At 44.7% G+C, this 20,888-nt stretch overlaps 2 protein-coding genes across 3 annotated transcripts in view; both read right to left on the bottom strand.

Moving 5' to 3' along the window:
• Nucleotides 1-10,573, bottom strand: part of LOC133111094 (ovochymase-2) — an 18,008-nt gene extending 7,435 nt beyond the window's left edge. Inside the window, exons 1-12 of the mRNA XM_061221250.1 lie at nucleotides 10,428-10,573; nucleotides 5,769-5,794; nucleotides 5,200-5,297; nucleotides 4,853-4,950; nucleotides 4,540-4,712; nucleotides 4,234-4,329; nucleotides 3,381-3,532; nucleotides 3,023-3,218; nucleotides 2,876-2,905; nucleotides 2,579-2,669; nucleotides 1,881-2,014; nucleotides 226-369 (exon numbers count right to left, since the gene is read on the bottom strand). Of these exons, the coding sequence (XP_061077234.1) occupies nucleotides 226-369; nucleotides 1,881-2,014; nucleotides 2,579-2,669; nucleotides 2,876-2,905; nucleotides 3,023-3,218; nucleotides 3,381-3,532; nucleotides 4,234-4,329; nucleotides 4,540-4,712; nucleotides 4,853-4,950; nucleotides 5,200-5,297; nucleotides 5,769-5,794; nucleotides 10,428-10,573 (1,384 nt within the window). The remainder of the gene's footprint in view (nucleotides 1-225; nucleotides 370-1,880; nucleotides 2,015-2,578; nucleotides 2,670-2,875; nucleotides 2,906-3,022; nucleotides 3,219-3,380; nucleotides 3,533-4,233; nucleotides 4,330-4,539; nucleotides 4,713-4,852; nucleotides 4,951-5,199; nucleotides 5,298-5,768; nucleotides 5,795-10,427) is intronic.
• far1 (fatty acyl CoA reductase 1) overlaps nucleotides 8,738-20,888 on the bottom strand; it is a 26,701-nt gene continuing 14,550 nt past the window's right edge. Inside the window, exons 6-12 of one of the 2 annotated variants that reach the window (XM_061222012.1) lie at nucleotides 20,093-20,137; nucleotides 19,843-19,970; nucleotides 19,358-19,425; nucleotides 17,740-17,911; nucleotides 14,775-14,904; nucleotides 13,178-13,305; nucleotides 8,738-11,582 (exon numbers count right to left, since the gene is read on the bottom strand). In XM_061222012.1, the coding sequence (XP_061077996.1) occupies nucleotides 11,420-11,582; nucleotides 13,178-13,305; nucleotides 14,775-14,904; nucleotides 17,740-17,911; nucleotides 19,358-19,425; nucleotides 19,843-19,970; nucleotides 20,093-20,137 (834 nt within the window). In that variant the 3' untranslated portion in view covers nucleotides 8,738-11,419. Of the gene's footprint in view, nucleotides 11,583-13,177; nucleotides 13,306-14,774; nucleotides 14,905-17,282; nucleotides 17,455-17,739; nucleotides 17,912-19,357; nucleotides 19,426-19,842; nucleotides 19,971-20,092; nucleotides 20,138-20,888 lie in introns of both variants that reach the window. The other variant, XM_061222013.1, reaches the window with a different exon arrangement.

Genomic DNA, 20,888 nt, shown 5'->3' with positions numbered 1-20,888 from the left:
TGTGCAGGTGAGAAGTTTCTCCGGGCATGTACTCGGTCACAGTTTGTTAGGAATGTCACATACTTCAGTGGCAGCCTGTGTTCATATAATCCTCATAGGACACACTGTCCCCTACCACCCACCCGTGCGAACAAACATTCCTCATTAAAATAACAGAAACCCGCGGCATCAGAACGCCTCATCCCTCGGAGCGTGGCGCACCGTGACGCCGTTTGGCGGACATACCATACCGCGCAGAATGCGGCTCCACCGCATGGAACCTGACGGCGAAGCCGGTGCCGGCGACGCTGAAGTCGGACAGGAACTGGAGCGTGATCCCGGACGAGTCCACCAGGATGGGGGAGGGGAGCCGGCTGCCGCAGAACCTCCCTGCGCGGCGAGATGGAGGAAGTCACGCCGTCAGCCTCCCAAAGGAGCGGCAGAAGTGCGCGGTATTTCGCACTTCAGCAGAAAGCTCCCACGTAACCCACCTCAGCAGGACCGAACGGGAGGCGCACGTGTGAAAGGTTGCGTAAGCACGGCAGCTTCAAGAGACAATTTCAAAACATTTTTTGTTCCCCTTTTTCTTGTTTTCACAGTGCAATGAATGACAGCCAATCGCGCCGCAGGGGAATTTGCACCAAGAGTGAAGGTATGGAGGGTCCTTTACCCGAGTACTGCGCTCGAGTAAAGACTGTCACCAGACTGTTCATCTCCACCAGAATTGACATCAACATATAAATTAAGTTCAAATAATTATGTCATTTATGGTAGGCAGTTAAAATATGCACAAGCATTCATGTAATACAAGGGTGTTTGGCTCTATTCCCGTATGGTTTATACAGTTGTGTTCAAGAAAATAGCAGAACAACATCAGTAACCGGATGAACCACTGTTATTAGTAATAGTGATATTTCTGCATGTCAAATACTTTACTTGTAGATGTAATAGTGTAATAGAAAAACAAGACCCAACTGTCATGACATGCACGCTGCTGATTCTGAGTAATTGACTCATTCATTGAAAGGAGCGTGTTCAAAATAACAACAGTATAATTAGAGAATTCATTAATTCTGTGAAAAAACATTGTTGTCCTTTATTAAGGACATCAAAATACTTAAAGAAATTATGTTGGCGTATGCCGAATAGGAAATGCACCTGAAATGGGTGTTTCAACAAGACAAAGACCGCAAACACACGGGGGTAAGCAAGCAACATCTTGGTTCCAGACAAAAAGGATTAGGGTAATTGAGTGGCCTGCTAAATCACTCAACCACAACCCCTCTGAAAACTAGTGACATTAAAAATGCAGTTTCTGAAGCAAAACCCCAAAATTCACAGGAACTGTTTGGTCATCCTGGACTGAAATACCCGTTTCTAGGTGCCAGAAGTTGGTTGACTTGATGCAACGCAGATGCGCAGCAGTTATCAAAAATGGTTATTAGTTCAGTAATTTAAAGCAAAGTGAAATCTTGAAAAATGTATTCAGTTTATACAGTTTGAAGTGTTTGTAGAGAAAAATGTCGACACCGCCAATTTTTATTCCTTTTCTTTGCTTCCTGTAAAAGAATAATGCAGACTTGATCAAATTTGTTAATGCTTTGATATGGAATTGAATGCGCAATGTTTCCACTACATTTGAAAAAATTCAATTTTATTCACTTTTTTTAACGCACTACTATTTATTTGAACACAACTGTATGTACATCTGCAGGTACCTACTGCTGGTTATTCGGGGAGGCATTTAGTGTTGTATAACACAATATATTTCAGTTCATTTTCCACTCCTTCCTTTATCCAACCCCACCCCTACCATGCAGAGGCGAAAGCCACCGAGGTTTGGATAATCTGGAACACGACCGCAGGGTCACTCCACAGAAGCGCAGTGTTTGGTCTCTCACCGATAAGCCTGTCTGTGCCAGCGAACACAGCCAGCTGGTCGCTGGTGCAGTGGGTGTCATTCTCCACATCAAACTCCAAAAACTCCAGCAGGATGCTTTTCCCAGGGGGGACGTTTATGGACCATAGGCACATCCTAACGCAGACAACGGTCAGGTGCGTACTCAAATATTTCTCTTCACAGGTAGTGTACACTGCCAAAATATTTCCTGTGACACAATATTCCACACAGCTAGTGTGAGCCTCATGATTCAGTTAATGCATGCCAAACACGCCTAACCTTCCCTTGTACACTTCTAGTCCGACTGCACATTGCATTAGCTCAGTACTATTGTGTGTGTGAATGTCAACCTACAACATTTAAATGCCCTAAGAGTACGTCTTAATATTCCCCTGTGAACAGAGAGTACAAGTCTTGCCTGGCACAAACACCGACCATTTCAGTCCCCTAAATATTTTCTGACAGTGCAAGGTGCCACAGATAGGGCTTTCTCCCAAATAAATAAATAAAGTAGCGATTTATAATAATCTAAATGACCCATAATTACCATTGCTTTCTGACACGTCATGATTCAACAGTGTAGAAAAACATGAAGGCAGAAATGTCAAACTCTGAAGTTTACTGCCCATGGTCCACAATGAGTTACATTAAGACCACACAGGTGATTCTCATCTCCATACAGAGTTCTCCAGCACCTACTCATTGTTCTTGTAGCTGTGGCCTGGATCATCCGGATTCCGGATGAGACCCCCTAAACCGGCATGGAGCCCATCAATAGCACTGCAAAGCCCTGTGGAATGGGGGAAATCCAACTGAATTTCTGAAAAACACTGCAAGGTAAGGTGATATCCTTTAATTTACACATGCCACAATATAGGTATCTTCATCACCCATATGGGCTGCTAAAGGAGAAGCACACAGTAGAATAGTCTAGCCCAGAGTCTCACTGCTACATGCACAGCGACTTCAACAACTAATTTTACAAGGAAAACTTACTTGATGATGATTTTCTGTGAACTTGTGTTCCTAGAAACAAATCAAATAACAGGAATAAGAAATAAAACCCAAACCAAATGAAATGTAATGCCACACATACCGAAAGACGCCATGTTTTTATTTGCAATACGAGTTTGCAGCACTGACCTTCTCTGAGGTTCTCTTTGATCCAGGGTAGGAACATTTTGACATCGGTGAAGACCCCGGGCGATCCCCTCTTCCACGGGGGCTTGCTACGGTTGTTGATCCAGCTTCGGCCACATCCCTTCCCCCATGATGTCACCCCAGCCAGGGCCCAGCGGCCTCCCTCTCTGGGGCAGACAAGAGGCCCACCGGAGTCTCCCTAGGGGACATTGAGTTTTGGCGTTTTGATTGGTTCAGTCATTAAATCGGGTGGCAAGTGGGTCCTGAGACCTGGAGTTGAGAAACACTGGCGTGGTGGGATAAACTGCACCCGGTTCCTGTTCCTCAGGCAACACGGGTGGTTTGGGGGCAAGTGGTGTACCTGGCAGGCATCCTTCCCGCCATTCTCTGGCCCAGCGCAGATGACGGTGAAGGTCTTCTGGTCAGGCTTCACGGTCTGGATGATGTGCTTACACTTAGCCTGATTCACCAGGTCCAGCTGCACCTCACGGAGGTTGGTAGGCAGGTGGCCTCCTGCAACACACACCCACCCCAGGGTCAACTATCCTATATAATAATCAGCTTGTTATTCTCTGCCCCATGACCAAATAGCAACCCCTCTGGCCAATCGACACCTGCTGTCCTCTAGTCCTACTCTTTCCTCCCTCCCTGATTTGGAATGCCCAATCATGTTCACGCAGCAATGCTAATCTCCGACTCCAATGGTGATTCAGTGGAGCACAAGCCAGCATGTGTTCTTTTCCAGAGCGTGCCATTAGCGTGAATTTTAATGCACCATTTTGTGGTATGCAGCTCAACAATGAATTATGGGATAGGACTGTCAAGGGGAGCCATTTTGTTGCCCACCTCCCCTCAGGGATCAGCACCAGCCCGGCTCTGATGCATCGCTCCAGCCTACTCCACCTCGTAAAAGGACAGCAGCTGTTCCCAGATCTGACAGGCAAACGCCTTTTAGAAGCATTCGGTACCAACAGCTGTTAACGGCATAAGCCAGATTAATTCATAAGCAGCTCAGCATCTTCATTAAGAATTCGGCCTCTGCAGCATTTCCAGGCAAAAAAAAAAAAAAAAATGCATCTGTGTGAGATGTGCAATGTGAAGCTACGTCAGCACAAAGCACATATACAACCGCCTTTTCAGGCACTCGGCATAATTCAGCCTTGAAATGTGAGATAGAGGAGGAAAATTAATGGGAAGTCCGGGGTAGGTCTTACGTTCTCTTAGCTGTCCCCATCCACTCACGGTGCAGGCACCCCCTGGCACGAACACCTCATTGGGGAGGGGAAGGCATATTGGCTGAGCGTACCTACCTACAGGAAATAATAAATTACCATTGTATAAATTACTTCTGCCGTATGGTGAAAGTGGCCCTTTCAAGGCTATTTACTTTCACTTTCTTTGCTGACTTCATAGATCACCTGCCAACCACATTCACCAGTTTTCACATAAGTATTAATGCCATTTATGTTCCTGGCTAGCTTTGCAAAAGAGTCTCTGCCAGTGAGCCTGCACATCCTCACCAAACTCGATCTGCCCGCTCAGCTCCAGAAGCGCAATGTCGTAGTTCAGCGGGGTGGAATGGTGGTACTTCTCATGGACTTTGATAGAATTCACCGTGAAGGTCTGTTCCCCGATGTCTGCCACTCGGCGGTCAAACTCCCCGACCACAACGTCCAAGTTCTTCAAAAACCGCCTGGTGGGTGAGCAAGCAGCCACAGGTCGGGATGGGATACAGCAGCAAATACTCAAAAAGGGAGACTACAGCTAGGAGAGAGCCTAATAAGGCAGTCTGTGAAGGATCTATATCTCCATCACAGGGAAAGCACCACCTACTTTGACAGTGTGGAGAAGCAGTGTGCAGCAGACAGAATCCATCGATCTGTGAGGATCGCCGCCCCACAGAAGTGCAAACCCCTGGACCTCAGAGACACCTTGAAGGGGTTATAAAAATGTACCGTAAAAGACCTCACCGAAAAGCCCACCCATCTCCACTGACAAAGGAGAATGACACGATCACTAATCATTGTAGGGGTAGCCGACCCTGGCCCTCAAGAGCTGCAGGACTAGTTTTTCCCGTTTTCAACTCCAAATCAGCAACCAATTCAGAACCAAGACAACATTTGGTGATTAAATGAAAGTACAGATCCGAGTTATCTGTATGGTGAGGAAGGATTGCGTACCAGCCACGGGTGGGATCCGTACTTCGCCCCCTGACCCCCAACAATTCTTAGGGAATAATCCAAAAGGTTCTGCACCTGAGGAAGGCCACACTTTGAACCTTAGGGGAATCAAAGCACACAAAAGTTTGCCAATTTTTTTTTTTTTTTTGAATACACACACCAGCCAGACAAATTAGAAAGCAATTGTAAAAGTTATTAATCATATCTCTCTGTAGGTTTTACAATTAAATGTATAATACATTGCTTTTAGCGCCAACATGATATTTATTACCCTGACAAAGTTGGAACCAAGGTTTTCTTTCTGACAACAAAGCCTGAGGGCCAACTGCAATGCTAAATAACCTATACTTCACCTTCTTTTTCCCGTTTCCCACTTAACACCAGAAAATTTTCTGAAAAGAATGACTGGTGGCACGATTTTTCATCGATGTGCAACAGCATGTGAAATGACATGGCAAAGTTCACTGTATTTGACCTTGGATTCACATCATCTATAGCAAATCCCAAAATTCCCAGGCATGCATTTGGCTAAACTACTGTAGTAGTGGTCACAGGCAAACTGAGCTTACCTTCCGAGAATGGTATGGTGGCGTCGCTATGGCGGCAGAAACACAAACAGAACAGAGCCACAGAAGTCAGAACACAGGAAACCTGCATCTTGTCCCAGGACTGAGGGGCCTACACACAGTGGCAGGGGCATTTATAGAGGAAGAGGGGGGGATACTTCTCACAACAGGAGGGGGGTAGTTATTCGTTAACCAGAACAGAGCATATTAAACAAGGGCAGTTGAGACTTGAGAACGGTGCCCAGTTCTCATCTGTCGCCATCTGACATTTCGGACCTCGACTCACGGACAAAACCGCTGCCGGTAACCGTAGCGATCGTCGGTTGAGTCACGGTCAGGGTGCGCAGAGGACGGCTCACAGTGGCCACGCACCTCCTCGTCAGAGTGCCCAATAAAACTTTTTCTCTTTCCATAAACAGCCCAGCCAACTGCTTAATGCCAAAAATTAAAACGTACATGCCCTCTGAGGCATCGCAGACACTCCCACAGTGAGGGCGAATCAAAAGCACGAAACACAACGGTCTAAACAACCTTTCAAGTAGTAGACACAACAGACTAATAAAACCCATCCCAGCATGGAAGGACAGAGGACAGTGGCTAACCACCGGCACCCTGCTGGGGGTGGGGTGTATTGGTGCTACAGCCTTTCTTCTTGTACTATAAAAGGAGAAGAATAAAGGAATGCCGATATCACAACAATGCCAAGGAGTGCAGTCCAACTAATACAAGAGATCATAGCAGTGATTCGGTTTTTCTATCGGCTCCCACCACAAACAGTCGAGTCACGCAAGTTCAGTCTTCCTATCGATAAGGCAAATGAGTGAGACCATACTCCTGCATAATGCCTGTGATGATGCTACACGTGTCATTTCACTGAAAAGGTTTTTCCCAAATGTACCGTCATCTATTAGGGTTCAATTTGGTTCCGAATACATATTGGGAACAAAATTCTGAATGATATATTGCTGACTTGGGATACGCTACAATTGTACATACCTACAGTATAGGGAATGACACCAGTGACAACTTTTATACCTTTCATGCCACCATTTTATCCCTTTTTTTTCTGGGTGCATTTACTTGTTGCTGGGATATTCCATTAGAAATCAATCACTTTCTGACCTCAACCTTTTAGATTAGAATTTTTATTTAATTTATTTATTTATACGTTAACCTATATGGGAGTGTTAGAATGTGGTTTGATTAACCATAATAAGCATCCATTCAAGAGACAAAGTTGACCCATACAGGATCCCTCACCCTACCTAAAGACACTGATAGTTGATTCAAAAATAAAATAACTATATAATAATAATAATAATATAGGAAAGTTTACAAAACAGTTTATTTCTACAGCCCCTTTAACTGGCGGCACCACCTTCAGCAGAAATAGCTGCAACCAAACGCTTCCTAGAATTTGAAGCCAGCCAAAATGTCAGCAAGGGCACAGTGAGAACTCAGCCAGGAAGTCACCAAAAGAAAAAGAAAACTAATAATTAAAAAAAAATTTTTTTTTTTTTTTTTTTTTAAACACTGCCAAAATCCACGTTACGACTTCACAATAAGAACGACCGGCAAAAATGGGAATCTCGGGAGAGTGTCAAGGTGGAAACCACCTGGATAATGTTCTATGGATGGATGAGCCTACTGTGCAATGATTTAGATGACACGGGTCTGGCATGTACAGGCAAATAGGCTACAGCATTTCACAGTATGAACATCATACCAACAGTCAAACATGGTGGTGGTAGCATAATTGGGTTATGCAGTAAGACCAAGAAGCAAAACGCACTCTTCTGAATAGCTGAAGAGAAACAAAATTTTAGTTTTAGAGTGGCCTAGTCAAAGTTGTGTCATGAACCTAATGGAGATGCCGCGGCAGGACCTTTTCATTAAATACAATTTTTCATTAAATAAATGTAACACGTTTACTCCGGTTCCCACTGTCTAATATTACATTTCATGAACACATCTAAAGATCGGAAACCACTCGGTGTGACAAGTATGCAGTAATAGAGGAAATCAAGAAGGGGGCAAATACTTGACTTTCTGTATCTACAATTGAGAAACAAACTTCCAGTGAAACTGACCACGCAGTATTAGGAAAAACGAGTTTACTTTCCTACTTACTTATAGCCTAGATATTTAATAGATAACCACAGCTTGTTTTAAGCATGCCCTCATTCACAAGTCATTACACCAAAAGAGATTTCCCCCACATATTCTTCAGAAATTTGGCTGGGATCGTTACCAGTCTGAATATTTGAATGAGATCTGCCAGGTCAGGTTTCCCAGCAACAGACGCAGACCAAAAGGCACCAAGGAACACCAGAATCGCTGTTCTACTTGCCGGGCCTTTACGCCCTGGACGGCAGCATTAAAACTTAATCGAGCATCTGAAAAGAATCTTACAAACGCAGCCGACAAAATCCAGAGGAGCCTCACCAATAGCCATTTATGCATTGTTGGAAGTAGGTCAGACAGCAAAATTTTCCCATCGGCAGAAAGGCCAGAACGCTTGCTTTGTGTTAATTAGCGGATTCATACCACCAGTTCCCCAGACAATACGGCGGCTCAGGGGCATTGTGTAAATCCAGAGGTCGTGGAATGCACTGGTTCCTCTCGCAGGCAGTGCGGAGTAGCTTCAGTCGCAAACGGGCCAGTAGGTTCGTTTTATGAAACCCGACGCAGCTCTTCAGGATCGAACACGCGGTCAATTAAAAGGTTAAATGAAGAAAGGCTTGCAGGTCCCGTCTACCATGGGATTGGAAGTGATCCATTAGCCCATCCCTACATGGTCCACCACCAGGGCCACAGAAGGGGAGGGGCTTCCAATACATTATGCCCCATTCATAATAAGTTCAGCTGAAGTATACAGTAGATCATCATGCATTTTGTAGACTCAATGCCACCATGTGTGTTTGCACACAGTGACCTAAACTAAATTGTACAAATTAAACTCAGAAAGTCAATTTCAGATAGGATTTCACATAGTTTATTTTTTATCTTTTTTTGGTTTACAAACAAAGGCACCCATTGATTTTTTTTCCATTAACTGTGGCAACACATTTCTTTTTTTTTTTTTCTTTTTTTTTTTTTAACTCATTCTGAACTGAAGACCGCGTACAAGGGAATTTCTTTTGTATTTGAACAATAAAACACACAAGAAAACAATTTCAGAATATGAGGGGATACATCATTCACCTGGGCACGGCACTGTATCACCTTCTGAGGGGCAACTAAACAAACCTGCACTGTACTATACTGGAGGAAATACAACACAAATAGTACTACTTCGCAAGCAGAAAACTAAAACAAAACCAAAACAAAACAAAAAAGAACAATCAAATAAAATCATTAGAAATGTAGCATACATTTTATCTCTCGAGACGGAAAAAAAAACAAAACCGAATGATTAAATAAAAAAATTAAAAAAATGAAGTGTTAAACATGTAATGCCTTCTGAACTGAAGACCATATTACTAGAAATTAAATTCCGCCAAACTCCTGTGATGTCCTTATGGAATTTAAAACAAACCACAGTTCATTGGCCAAATACACACCTTTTTTTTCTTTTCTTTTTCTTTTTTTTTTTTTTCCCCATTTAAGTAGGAGACACTAGTTTCCCAAGTTTGATTATTTTTGACTGTTACAGAAGTAGCCTAAGCAAAAAGAAACCTGAAACCGTTGCGCATAACCAAAGCTTTGCTGCCTTCTGCATGTATAAAAAAATGTTACAGACTTAAAAATTAAACTTGGGACAATTCAAAATGTGGCAATTCAACCCAGTCATGAAAAAGTCACAATGACATCAGAAGGATACAAATTTTGCACTTGGAAAAAGTCAACATTAATTCTTTTAGTTTTTTCAGTGACAAGAACACAGGAACTGGAGAACGGAATCTTATGATAACTATAAAGATTTAGGTTGAAGAGAACAGTAGGTATGGAGTACAAAAAAGACCAATGAAAAGCTGATGAATGGCTTTCCAGAAAACGGCCATTACCTGTAAGGGGTATAAACAGCAGCAGACAGTGGCTCCTGATTTTAATGGGTTCACTCAAGCTTCACGCTTTGTAAATAAATAGCCACTTTGCATTTATTGTGAGCACAAAAATACTTTATAACTCAGCTTACAACGCTTTTATTCTAGTCTTGTTAGAGCTAGGTAAATAGTTTTACAGAAACCTGTTAGAAAACACACAATTCTTTCACATTTCATTTTGAGTTCAGGCACAATTGACACACCCTTCAAACGTTTTAACATTGAAGCAAAACCCCCGCCCCAAAGAAAGCTCTATACCCCACACCCGACAGCCTAGTCACACACCAAAAAAAAAAAAAAAAACCAACCTTACACCCATACACCCCAAATAGAATTGGGGAATAAGGACACATTCATGACATTCACAAATTAAAACATGAATAAGCAAGAAAAGAAAAGGGGTGGAAGAGAAAAAAAAAAAAAAAAAAAAAAAAAAAAAAGATTAAAAAAAAAAGAAGATTAAAAAAAAGGAATTTCAAATCGCCACCTTTCACCTATACTCATGGAGAGAAAAAACAATACAAAATAAAAATAAAATAAGAGAAAGAATAAGAAAAGAGGATAGCACAGTTTAATGAGATCTCAACCACCGTTTCAAGTGCTCTTGTACGTTTACTGAAGCGGGGACCAACCAGGACCGCATCTGGGCGTGGCACTGCGTGGTGCAGCCTCGACGCGCTGAAACACGCTACAGCTGCAGCCGGTGACACCGCCGCGGCGGGAGTCAACGACGCCTGCCACCGCGAAGAGCATCGACGGCATCGGGGAGCGGAGAAACCGTACACACGCTGGGACTTCGCTATCTGACAAAGGGTTTTTATCAAATACTCAAACACCCATGTCTGTAGGAATCCTGACCTCCAAAACATGGGAAGAGGTTGCAGATAATAATAATAATAATAATAATCATCATAATAACAATAATAATCATAACAATAATAAAATATCTTTAAAAAAATCTATGGAGGAGAAGTTACCAAGATGACAACCAGAATAAACACTTCCACGGAAATAATTCAAAATACAGGCAAAAGCTCAAGATCATTGCAACTTTTAAATAAGTGGGGGGGGGGAAATAATAATAATCTAACAGCATTTTGGCTAGATTCAAAAGTGACATGATGGAATGGCTTTGGTGGAAAAGCAACCGGCCAAAGACTTAAAAAGCAAAATGGCCACAAGATCAGATTGTGACGCGAGAAGCTAGAGATTCAGGCACAAAAAAAAAAAAAAAAAAAAAAAACTGATTGCGCGCAATCTGCCTCGCGCTTGCTCGTACGATAGGGAACAGACTCATTATTGCCATCAGTGAGCAAAGCTGGGCGGCAAGACCCTGAACCGAGCGAAGGTGGGAGGGGAGGAGAAAAAGAAAACTGAGAAAAAGAAAAGAAAACCCTAACTCCAACCCCAAGACATGAATGCAGTCACGTATTAATAGAACGTATGGCCAGGAGAGAGAGAGAGCAATTTCACACCGTCATGCCATGTCACACAGTGTGGTGACCCTGATATCCACGCTTAGAAGAGCATTTTGCCAAATGCATAGCTATCGGAGAGAGCGGGGGTGGGAGGTGGGGGGGGTCTGGAGGGTACGTTTCCACGCTGGCTTCAGTACCTCATGGTGCTGGACGCTCGGAAGTAGGACAGGAACTTGAAGCACAGGCTGACCACGAAGTACCAGATATTTCGGGCCATCTGTGACCGGGCGACAAACACTCGCCACAGCAGCACGACCAGGATGGTGTTGAAAGCGTAGCGGATGTTCCTCAACCTGAAGGAAGGCGGGAAACAAAAACGTCACCATCTCGGTCAAATTTATCGCCATACGTTTGAAAACAGACGGGCATTTTGAAACGATGAAACCACTTGCTTCCAGAAGTGTCAAAGCTGTCATTAGAACCATTTGCCTTCAAAAGTGACCGCAACATTCAAATAACTACTCAAAACACACCCAAACTGCCTAGCAGATTTCTTTGGCTCTTTTAGCCATTTTAAATGCACGTGACAAAGATGATATTTCTTAGAAACGATCCTTCAACTGCATATGGAATGTGAAAGTCAACAGCCAGAACTGGTAGAGCAACAAAACAATCACCATCTAAAAAAACGGCACTTAAAGATTTTATCTCTAAGAGATAAGGGATAGCTCCACTCTTGCTTCAGCTCTAAAGAAATCTGCAGGCGTTTCGGTCAATTCTTCCACTGCGAGAAGACAACTCAATGCTGGGGGTCTGAAAGGAGGAGTAGCTGTTAAAAAGCCACTCCTGAGAAAGGGCAATAAAGAAAAGTGAATAACATTTGCACGATTAGATTGAAACCGGACACCTGAGATGCCCAAAGGTTTATGGACCGATGAGTCCAGATTTGTGATATTGGAAAGCCGCCGAAACCACGTCGACAAACATTTGGCAGGCATGGAGGAGGATCAGTGCAAGTTTGAACGTGTAGAACAACATCTGAGAGTTGGTCACTTTGTTTTAATTGACGGCATCGTGATAAATACGAGCAAATGTTAACATATCGTGCAATACCCTCGAGACGACGTTTGACTGGATCAATTCTACGCTAGTGTTCTCAGAACAATGGACTAGCCAATCCAGTGTCCAGACCTCAACATCATGAATGTTTGGCATCGGTTACTGTATGCGTGTGGCAGCTAGGCTCGGTTTGCAGGAAGGAAGCAGGGCAAGTGCACGCCTACTGGTGGATTGTGTTGAGAGGAGAGACAGCCTGGAAACAAGACAGCTGAAAAGCTACACAACTTGTGTTCTTTTCTTTACATATGCCATTTTAGTTAATTATTTTTAACTTATTATTTTTAGTCTTTTGAAGTAAGACTTATTTCACTTTTCTGTTAGTTGGCGTGTGCTCTCTTCATAGCTTCCACTACTGAAATAAAGGCTGTGGAAGTCCAGAAGCTTCTTGGTGCCCAACTCAGCTGTCCTCCCAGGGGTGTCTCATGGCCTGTGACAATGTGCTTATAAGTGCATTTTCAATTTTAAATGATGACAAGGTCATAAAAAATAAAAAGCAAACCAGCCATTTGGCAACAACTCAAATGGCTGGTCGTACGCATATGTTCCACTGTAGCAGAATGAACACTGGCTCAAAAGGAACATGCATGTTCCATTGGGGATATCTTAAAGGGCAATGTTACAGAACTAATACTAGACCAAAAGGAAAATGTGTTAGAGAAATACTTTAATGTGACATAATACAAATATATAAAATGCCAACCACTGGATTCCATTTCATAGCAGAGTCTCCACAGAAGCACAAGCCTCAGCTGTAAGCAGAGGCAACCCTGGCAACCACACATCTCTGGCTAAGCTCCTCCCCGACACAGCCCTCCTGGCGGCCTCTTACTTGTTGAGGTGTTTCCTGGCTGCTGGAAGGCCCGACAGTTCCTCATTCAACACGTACTTCTTTGTCCCCATGCAGTAATTCTCCATGTACTCTGCCCAGTGTAGCTGCCGCACGTCGAAGTTAAACAGCTGCAAAGCACAAAAGGGAATTCAAACATTTACCAGGATATACACTCAGTGAGTAGTTTAAAAAAATATGTCCATTAAATACCTAATAGACTAAAGTCTTCTGCTGCTGCAGCCTTTTCACTCAGGGGTTTGACGTATTGTGTGTTCAGTGTTCAGAGATGTTCTTTTGCAAACCACTGTTGTAATGTGCGGTTACTTGCATTACTGTCAGCTTCGACCTGTCCGGCCCTTCTCCTCTGACCGCTCTCATTAACAAGTCGCCGCCCACAGAACTGTTGCTCACTGGACATTTTATATTGTTTTTCCACACCATTCTCTGCAAACTCTAGAGACCGCGGAGTGAAAATCCCAGGAGATCTAAGATCCAAAGTCACTCAGATCACATTTTTTCCCCATTCTGATGGTTGGTGTGAACAACTGAAGCTCCTGACCCATATCTATATTATTGTATGCATTGCACTGCTGCCACAATTCCTAGCCATAATGTTCCAGAAGGTTCTGTATTTTTTTTTTTTTTTTTTTTTTTTCTCTCTTCACCATACATGGATTCTCCCTTCAGATACAAAGACACCCATTTGTTCTTAGTGTACATTTTTAAATTATGCACATTATACTCCCGACCTTGGACGGAATTTGTAGCTTAGACTCCGTCATCTTTGAACACAATCATTTCATTCACTTGTTTAACCAGCCGGTGCCTGCAGTGAATTTGCCCGTTGTGTAGAATGCCCATTCACAGGCTCTGGTCATCCAGTTATGCACGCCGTGTTGGGGCACAGCTATTGACACATGGACATAGGAAACGGAGCACAATTGACGGTACAGCGGTGCTTTGCTGTGATCTAACAGGCCACAAATACAACTACAGTCACAGTCAAAAAATAAATAAATTAAAAAAAGACCAAAAGCATGATATGGCAATCTGGTGACAAAACTCAAACTTGAGTTTTCAAAACGCCATTAGATTGTACAGCTCTGTGACCTGTCCGTAACACCACGGTAGCTGCACAGAAACCGGCTAACGGTTAAATATTAATTGCATCACAACCTGACCTCAACAGACCTTAAAGGAATACAGCAACAATTTGGGAAATACATCTTTCTTCCCACTTTCTTCTTTTTTTGTACATTCACTGGTTCGATTTCCATATTAGCATAACGCGTTAGCTCAGCATAAAGACTTGAAGCCAATAAGAGTCAGTAGCCTACCAAAAGGCAATTCCATCCACCCCCCACCCGTTTTTGAGACTGTTTATCTTGCATTTTGATCACAAAGTGGGGTGGAGGGGGGGTGTTTGATATTTTAACAGCTGAGAGCTTGCCTGATTTTTTTCCCCGTTTTGCAGCACGGCTTAACCCACATTAGGCACTCTGAGCAAGAGAGTCTGCCAAATGCCTGTAATGCAATGTAAAGGCAGGTAAAAGGAGAACAGCTCATGGGGAGGGGCGATGAAGGGGGGCAACATTACCTTCTTGTCCTCCGGGCTCATCTGACTCATGAGCATGGACAGGTTGTCTGTGTTCCACACCCAGGAGTGGCTGGTGAAGTACTCCAGCACCATCATGGCTTTGTGCAGCCTGGTGATGGTCTTCATCATCCTGCGACGGTGTGGCAACCGGGGGGGAGGGGAGGGGAGGGGAGGGGGGGGGAAGTGGCAGGCGTCAGAACGGGGGGAGGGGAGGAGGAGGTGAGGCCAACAGAGCCCCACCCCCTCACCACAGAGAAACAGAGCTCAACACATTGGCGCAGGAAACCAATCGCGAGCATTCTGGGGTTCTGAGGCGCCACTGCAGCTAGGGCCGAATATAGCGACTGATATTCATCGTCATTAAATTACATTACATAACACTAGCGTTCTTACACAGGGAGTGACTAATCTCTCCATTAAGCATGCACAAGCCTGATCGAAGGGGAAATCGGTTCAGTAACCGTATTCCCCGTTTCGACCGTTATCTTGGCGTGCAAAATCTGACCCGAACAGGGGGGTAAAATAATGACAGCGATGCAGAAACGTAATACCAGTAATGGAAAATAATAATTTAAACTGCATTAAAAATACACCAGAATAGATTTCTCTAATACATAAAAGCTATTGCCCTGTATTAGGGGGAATAATTACAAATCCAGGATCTCTGCATTTAGCACATTACAAAATTACCTTCACAAGTGCGACTGACTACATTTCGATGCTGGACTGGTTTACAAGAGCACGTCAATAGTGAGCAGGTTGAGCTTGGTGCACAACTGATCTGAGAGAGGGGAGAAACTCATACGCATTCCTGTCGCGACTGATCGTGACTCAATTTCCCCATGTTTATTCAGGGATTAGTAACGTCCGAAAACAATCAGGACAGGAAGGTTAACCAAACCTTGGTGGAAACCTGAGCATTTCTAAGTGCTTGTAGCAATTTTATTGTGATACTAATTTGGCGTTCAAAAAATTTGAATCTTAAAAAGCTCCGCCCAACCGAAGCTTGTAATGAACCACGCCATCTGGACAACCCTAGACCGCTCAGTATGTACTTTGTGGCATGAACACGACCACCTTTTTTCTGCTTGGATATTTGATAAAGTGGATGCCAAATCTGATGTGCAAATTCAATCTCAATTTGTATTCTCCGCTCAGTTTCCCCTCCAAGGAAAGGGCTAAAAATCACAAACAAAATTGAGGGGGAGGGGGTGGGTGGGAAAAATGTATCATCCTTTTGTGATTAAAAAATAAATAAATAATTTTTTTAAAGAAACAATGGTAAAGTAAATCACTTAAGTTCAGGCCACAACAGAAGAGGGGTGGAACAGTCCCCCAACAGAATCTGAGAATCAAAGAGAATCCTCTTTATTAGCGAAGAATTCGCGTTATCCAAGACTTTCACTGTAACAAAGCTTGCTACGCTAATGTGCGAGGCTAGCCGCATTGCTGTCGTCCTCCTGAAAAGGCCGTGGGGTTCATAGATTGGATCCATTATTGGCCAATATGCTCAACATCAGGTACCAAACACCTGCACAACCCATACCAGAGACTTTAAAAACTACAATCATCTTTTATATACTTCAAGCAATAGAACTCCGCCAAGTCAAGCTACGCAGGGAAGATAAATAAATCCTAAAAACATTTTTTATTCTGAAATAACTACAGTAACGGCTCAGTTACAGGTGGATAGCCTATGTACTGTAGATAATGTGATATACAACTTAGGCAGAACTGAAGTTGCAATCTTTCGCTCTGTATTAAAAAAAAAAAAAAAAAAGGGAAGTACTGGCATTGCTACTCTGGCAAAAAAGGGAATCTGGTATGGGGTCTGGGCCCGTGTCACATGCCGGGGGTTTGGAGCCCAGGCAGTCAGAGGAGGTGTATGGTATCTGGCATCAGTGGAACCAGAGTGACTCCCAGTCCAGGGCCTGATCGAAAGAGGAGAATTCACACTGCAACACAGTCCCCAGGTCTCTTCTGAAGACTTGATGGCACGGGGGCGGTCGATTCAGGAAAGGCATGGCTTCAAAAGGTTATTTTTGGGAGGGAAAGACGCTCGCCAAAATAATTCATAATTTCAAAAAGGAATCTTTTCCAAATAAATTAAGTTTTAAAGGCGAAAAAACATTAAGAATTTAAATAAAGGGGATCTGATTGGCCGAATTTGACTACAAGACATTGGCAGCGGAGTTATGTTCTCAGGTAGATATGCAAATAAGCATATTAATAGTAATTCTTGTGGGGTGTGGGTGGGGAGGGGGGGGGCTACGGCATGCTTTGGGAAGCCAGACCATTCCCATGCATCTCACGACACGTGGTTAACAGCGATAAAAATTAAACCCAAAAAAAAACCGTGCCAAGTCCGATGCCATGAAGTCAAGCAAAAAACAGCCAGGGTAAGGGGGGGGGGGGGGTTGGGTGCTTTGTGCCCTGCTCCTGCCACACCACAGAAACCAGCACCCGGTGGAGATGGGCGAGAGGGCAGGCGTGGCGCTGGGACCTTACCGGGGCTTCCGACCCGTCAACCTGAGATACCCGTCATACAGCAGCGCGGGTAGTGTGTGACTCACTGTGGTCCAGTACTGATTGGTAAAGGGGTTGGACCGCAGGTTAACGTTGGGGCGCCTGAAAGCCTGCTCTAAGGGGTTGGTCTTGAAGGTCATGTTTATACAATACTCTGCAGAGAGAATACAACCACAGGACCCTTTAACACCACAACAAACACACTGACAGACACAACACGGGCTGGGGACAGGGGGTGGGGGGGGGGGGATGTTTGGGTTCGGGGCAAGGTCGCAAAACCCCTTTTGCGGATCTATTCGGGAGGGGCTGTGCGATCTTTTAACCCGTGGAGGCAAGAGGACAAAAGGCGTGGCCGGGCCACTGGTCGGGGCCGGGCTGAGGGAGGGGGGGGTGGGGGGCGCGGGTGAAAGCGTGCGGGCGACTGAGAGGGGACGTTTACCTGGGCGGTCTTCCAGTAATCCTGAGGTAGAGATCATAAAGGAATGCTGGCGCCTTGTGGCTTACAGCAATCCAGTACTGATTGATAAGGTGATTGGATGTGAGATTAACATTGGGCCGTCTGAAGGCCTGCTCAAGGGGGTTCCTCTTGAAAGTGGATATTACATGGTACTCTAAGAGACAAAAGTGTTGCAAACAGGGTGAAGAGTGCAGAGTTAAAAGAAAGAACATATGAATACATGGCACGGTTCTCCAAAAAACAAAGCCCAGCAAACGCTTTTGTGGGGCCGCACCAAAAATGTATTGCTCGCCCTTGTAACGGGTGCTTACCCGAGGGTGCTTAGTAAAAAATAATCATCATTCTCTGGGTTTAGCCTTGCCAGGCTTAATGCTTACCAGTAATTCTCTTCTCTAAAATGTGCATTTGTCCAATTGCAATACACATTCATTAAGGAGGTTAAAACAAATTATGTTTTTCAGAGAATGACCAAATGTGCCATTTAAAAGGAGACATTCGTAGACATGAAAGCGTTGGGTGCTCGAGGCAATGCTGACACACATCCGCTTTGTAACCATGGAGGCTGGGGTCAAAGGGTCAGGTTAACCTCATAAATCTCTTCCTGGGGCATGGCGTCCTGAGGGGTGTATCACAAAGCAGGATTACGGAGTTAGCTGGATAAGTTCTGAGTAAAACCGGGAACATCACATCTGGTTTTTACTTCAGTCCACTTTCCAGTTTTGGAAGGGTTTCAGGTTTTACTCTGAATTTACCTAGCACTAATCCTGATTTGTGACCCTGGATAGTTAATTTACGGAGGGGGGGTTGGGAGGGGGTGCAGGAATTGTACCCCCCCATATTGTGGCAGCAAGTGAAACCCCAGCGCTTAGTCAAGCAGTGGAATGGATCAGTGATCAAGCCTCGGAGAGGTTTAGAGTGCAAAGCCAGACGTCCGCCCGTCTCAACCCTCCCGTTTAGCGGGAGGGTCGGGAGTTGGGGCGTGTGATCGCTGCTGTTGGGTGACCCATGGAAAGAAGCAAAAGGTGAAATAAACAGGTCGGTATGATCACTGGCAGGCAGTCCCGGCCTTGAGTGCAGCCAGGAAACAAAATGGCGGAACTGCACCGCAAAACGCGTTCAGGCGTTTTAACCAAGTCGTAAGCAGGGATGCATGATGGGTACATTACATGTCATAGGCCGCTAAGGGAACAGACAGACAGGCTACTACTGTCATGCCTATACTTTAATGATCCTGCTCCCTCTCCCCCAACACACACACACACACCTCTTCATTTATAGCATTAACCAAGAGCCCACCACACACAACGCGGTTTCATTAAAAGTACTTTGGGGGAGGGGGTACAGTCCCTTAGGAACCAATCTAAAACGAGCACTGGAAAGGCCTATAAGGCCTATGTGGGCGACAGGGCAAGGTCGGAGGACTCCCGTCTGGCTGTGCTTATGCTCACTGTCCCATGGGCAAGGGGAAGGGCAAGTAAGGGAAGGCCTTTAATGTGCTCATGGGTACATTCCCAGCTGGATTAAATCACTCAAGAACTTGCAGTTAACGCACCAAAAAACAAACACTTAATCTGGCAAGTATGGCAAAAATGATCCGTACCGACTTCTCCCCAGTGAAAGGGGTTGATGCCACCGGTCGTGCAGTTGTACACCAAAATGCTTTTAGGCCTACAAAAACAAAAAGCACAAATAAGAAAAGGCCAGATTAAAAACAATGTATGCAATAACCCATTTTGCATATGTAACTAAAACAGTAGAATGTAAATAAACACAGTAATGTGGCCATTTTATCCCCATTTAACCCTTTCAGTCCAGTATGAAGTGGCTCCAACCAAATCCGAAGGGGTTCTGGCTTTTGGTTGAGAAAATTGAGAACATTGAGAAAATCAATTAGGGTTTTAACAGGGGTTCAAAGCAATAGGGCTCAAATAGCAGCCATTTTGATGGATTGAAAAGGTAGAAGGTTGAGTGTGCCATATGGCACTCGTGGGACTGAAAGGGTTTAACAGTCAAGCATTTCCAGAAAGGGTAAACTGCGCTATAAAGCGGGTGAGACGTGCGCTTGCGGGGCGGTGCGGGACTGACCGGGCGTATCTCTGAGAGCCGGAGTACCAGGCGGCCGCCAGCGTGGTGTTGATCACCACGTCCACTGGCACCAGGTCTGCCACCGCACTGTTGGAGGCTCGCATGGTGCGGAGGATCCCCTTTCCTGCCTGCAAAACCAGAGCAGAGACACAGGGTTCTTATAACTGTGTGTGTGTGTGTGTGTGTGTGTGTGTGTTTGTGTGTTTGTGTACTGTACAAAGGCACGGACATCGTTTTAAATGAAACTTACAGCGATAAATATCCCGCTTGGTCCGTTGAAATTGTCGATCCAGCCCTGAAAGACGAGGAGGAGGAAGTGTGGTCAGTGCCGGCTCGCAGCGCTCAGTCAGTGCCCCGAAAGCAGGAGGCGGCTGGGTTACAAAGAAACAAAAGCGCAAACCTCTCGCATGCACGCAAGACGACCGCCGAGGGAAAGCTTTCCGTACGCCTGATGTGCTTTTTCACACGGGATCCCGTTTCCAGACGGGGGCCGTCTCTCGGGGTGAAAGTCAGGCCGGGTTAACGGCGGGGGCGCTCTGCTATCAGTGGTGAAGCAGGGAGCAGTCAAAACCACCGAGAGGCCGCTGGATCGGATTCCGGATGAGGTTACACGGTAGACAGTTCTCCATATCCACCCGATTGCCGGCCCATAAATCCCACTAGCTACAGGAAAGCTGCGTTTCCGCTGTTAGGCCAGCTGGGTTCAATGGTCAACGCGGTGAGTGCCGGTTTGCAGTGCGGTCAGCCATGCCAAAGACCACTGGCCCGTTTGTGGTGTCGTATTCCCACTCAATTCTATTTTATTTGTATAGCGCTTTTTAAAGAAGACCCTCAAAAAGACTCCCCAGCAGGGAAACAAACCCTCAAGCTGTGGTGAAAGCACAAGGAAATTGACAGAAAAATCTGGTTGTCTCTGCCAAAAAGCTGAGAGCGGGTCATAGCTGGTTTGACCTGCTGGACAAGGACTCTAAACACGCATCAAAATGCACACAGAAAAGTGAAAACATCCATGATCTACAATGGCCATCTCAGTCTCCAATGCCATC

This window comes from Conger conger, chromosome 15 (assembly GCF_963514075.1).
Source record: "Conger conger chromosome 15, fConCon1.1, whole genome shotgun sequence".
NCBI classification, from domain to species: Eukaryota; Metazoa; Chordata; class Actinopteri; order Anguilliformes; family Congridae; genus Conger; species Conger conger.
Note: the sequence above shows the minus strand (reverse complement) of the source record. Positions and strands in the feature narration are given on the sequence as shown.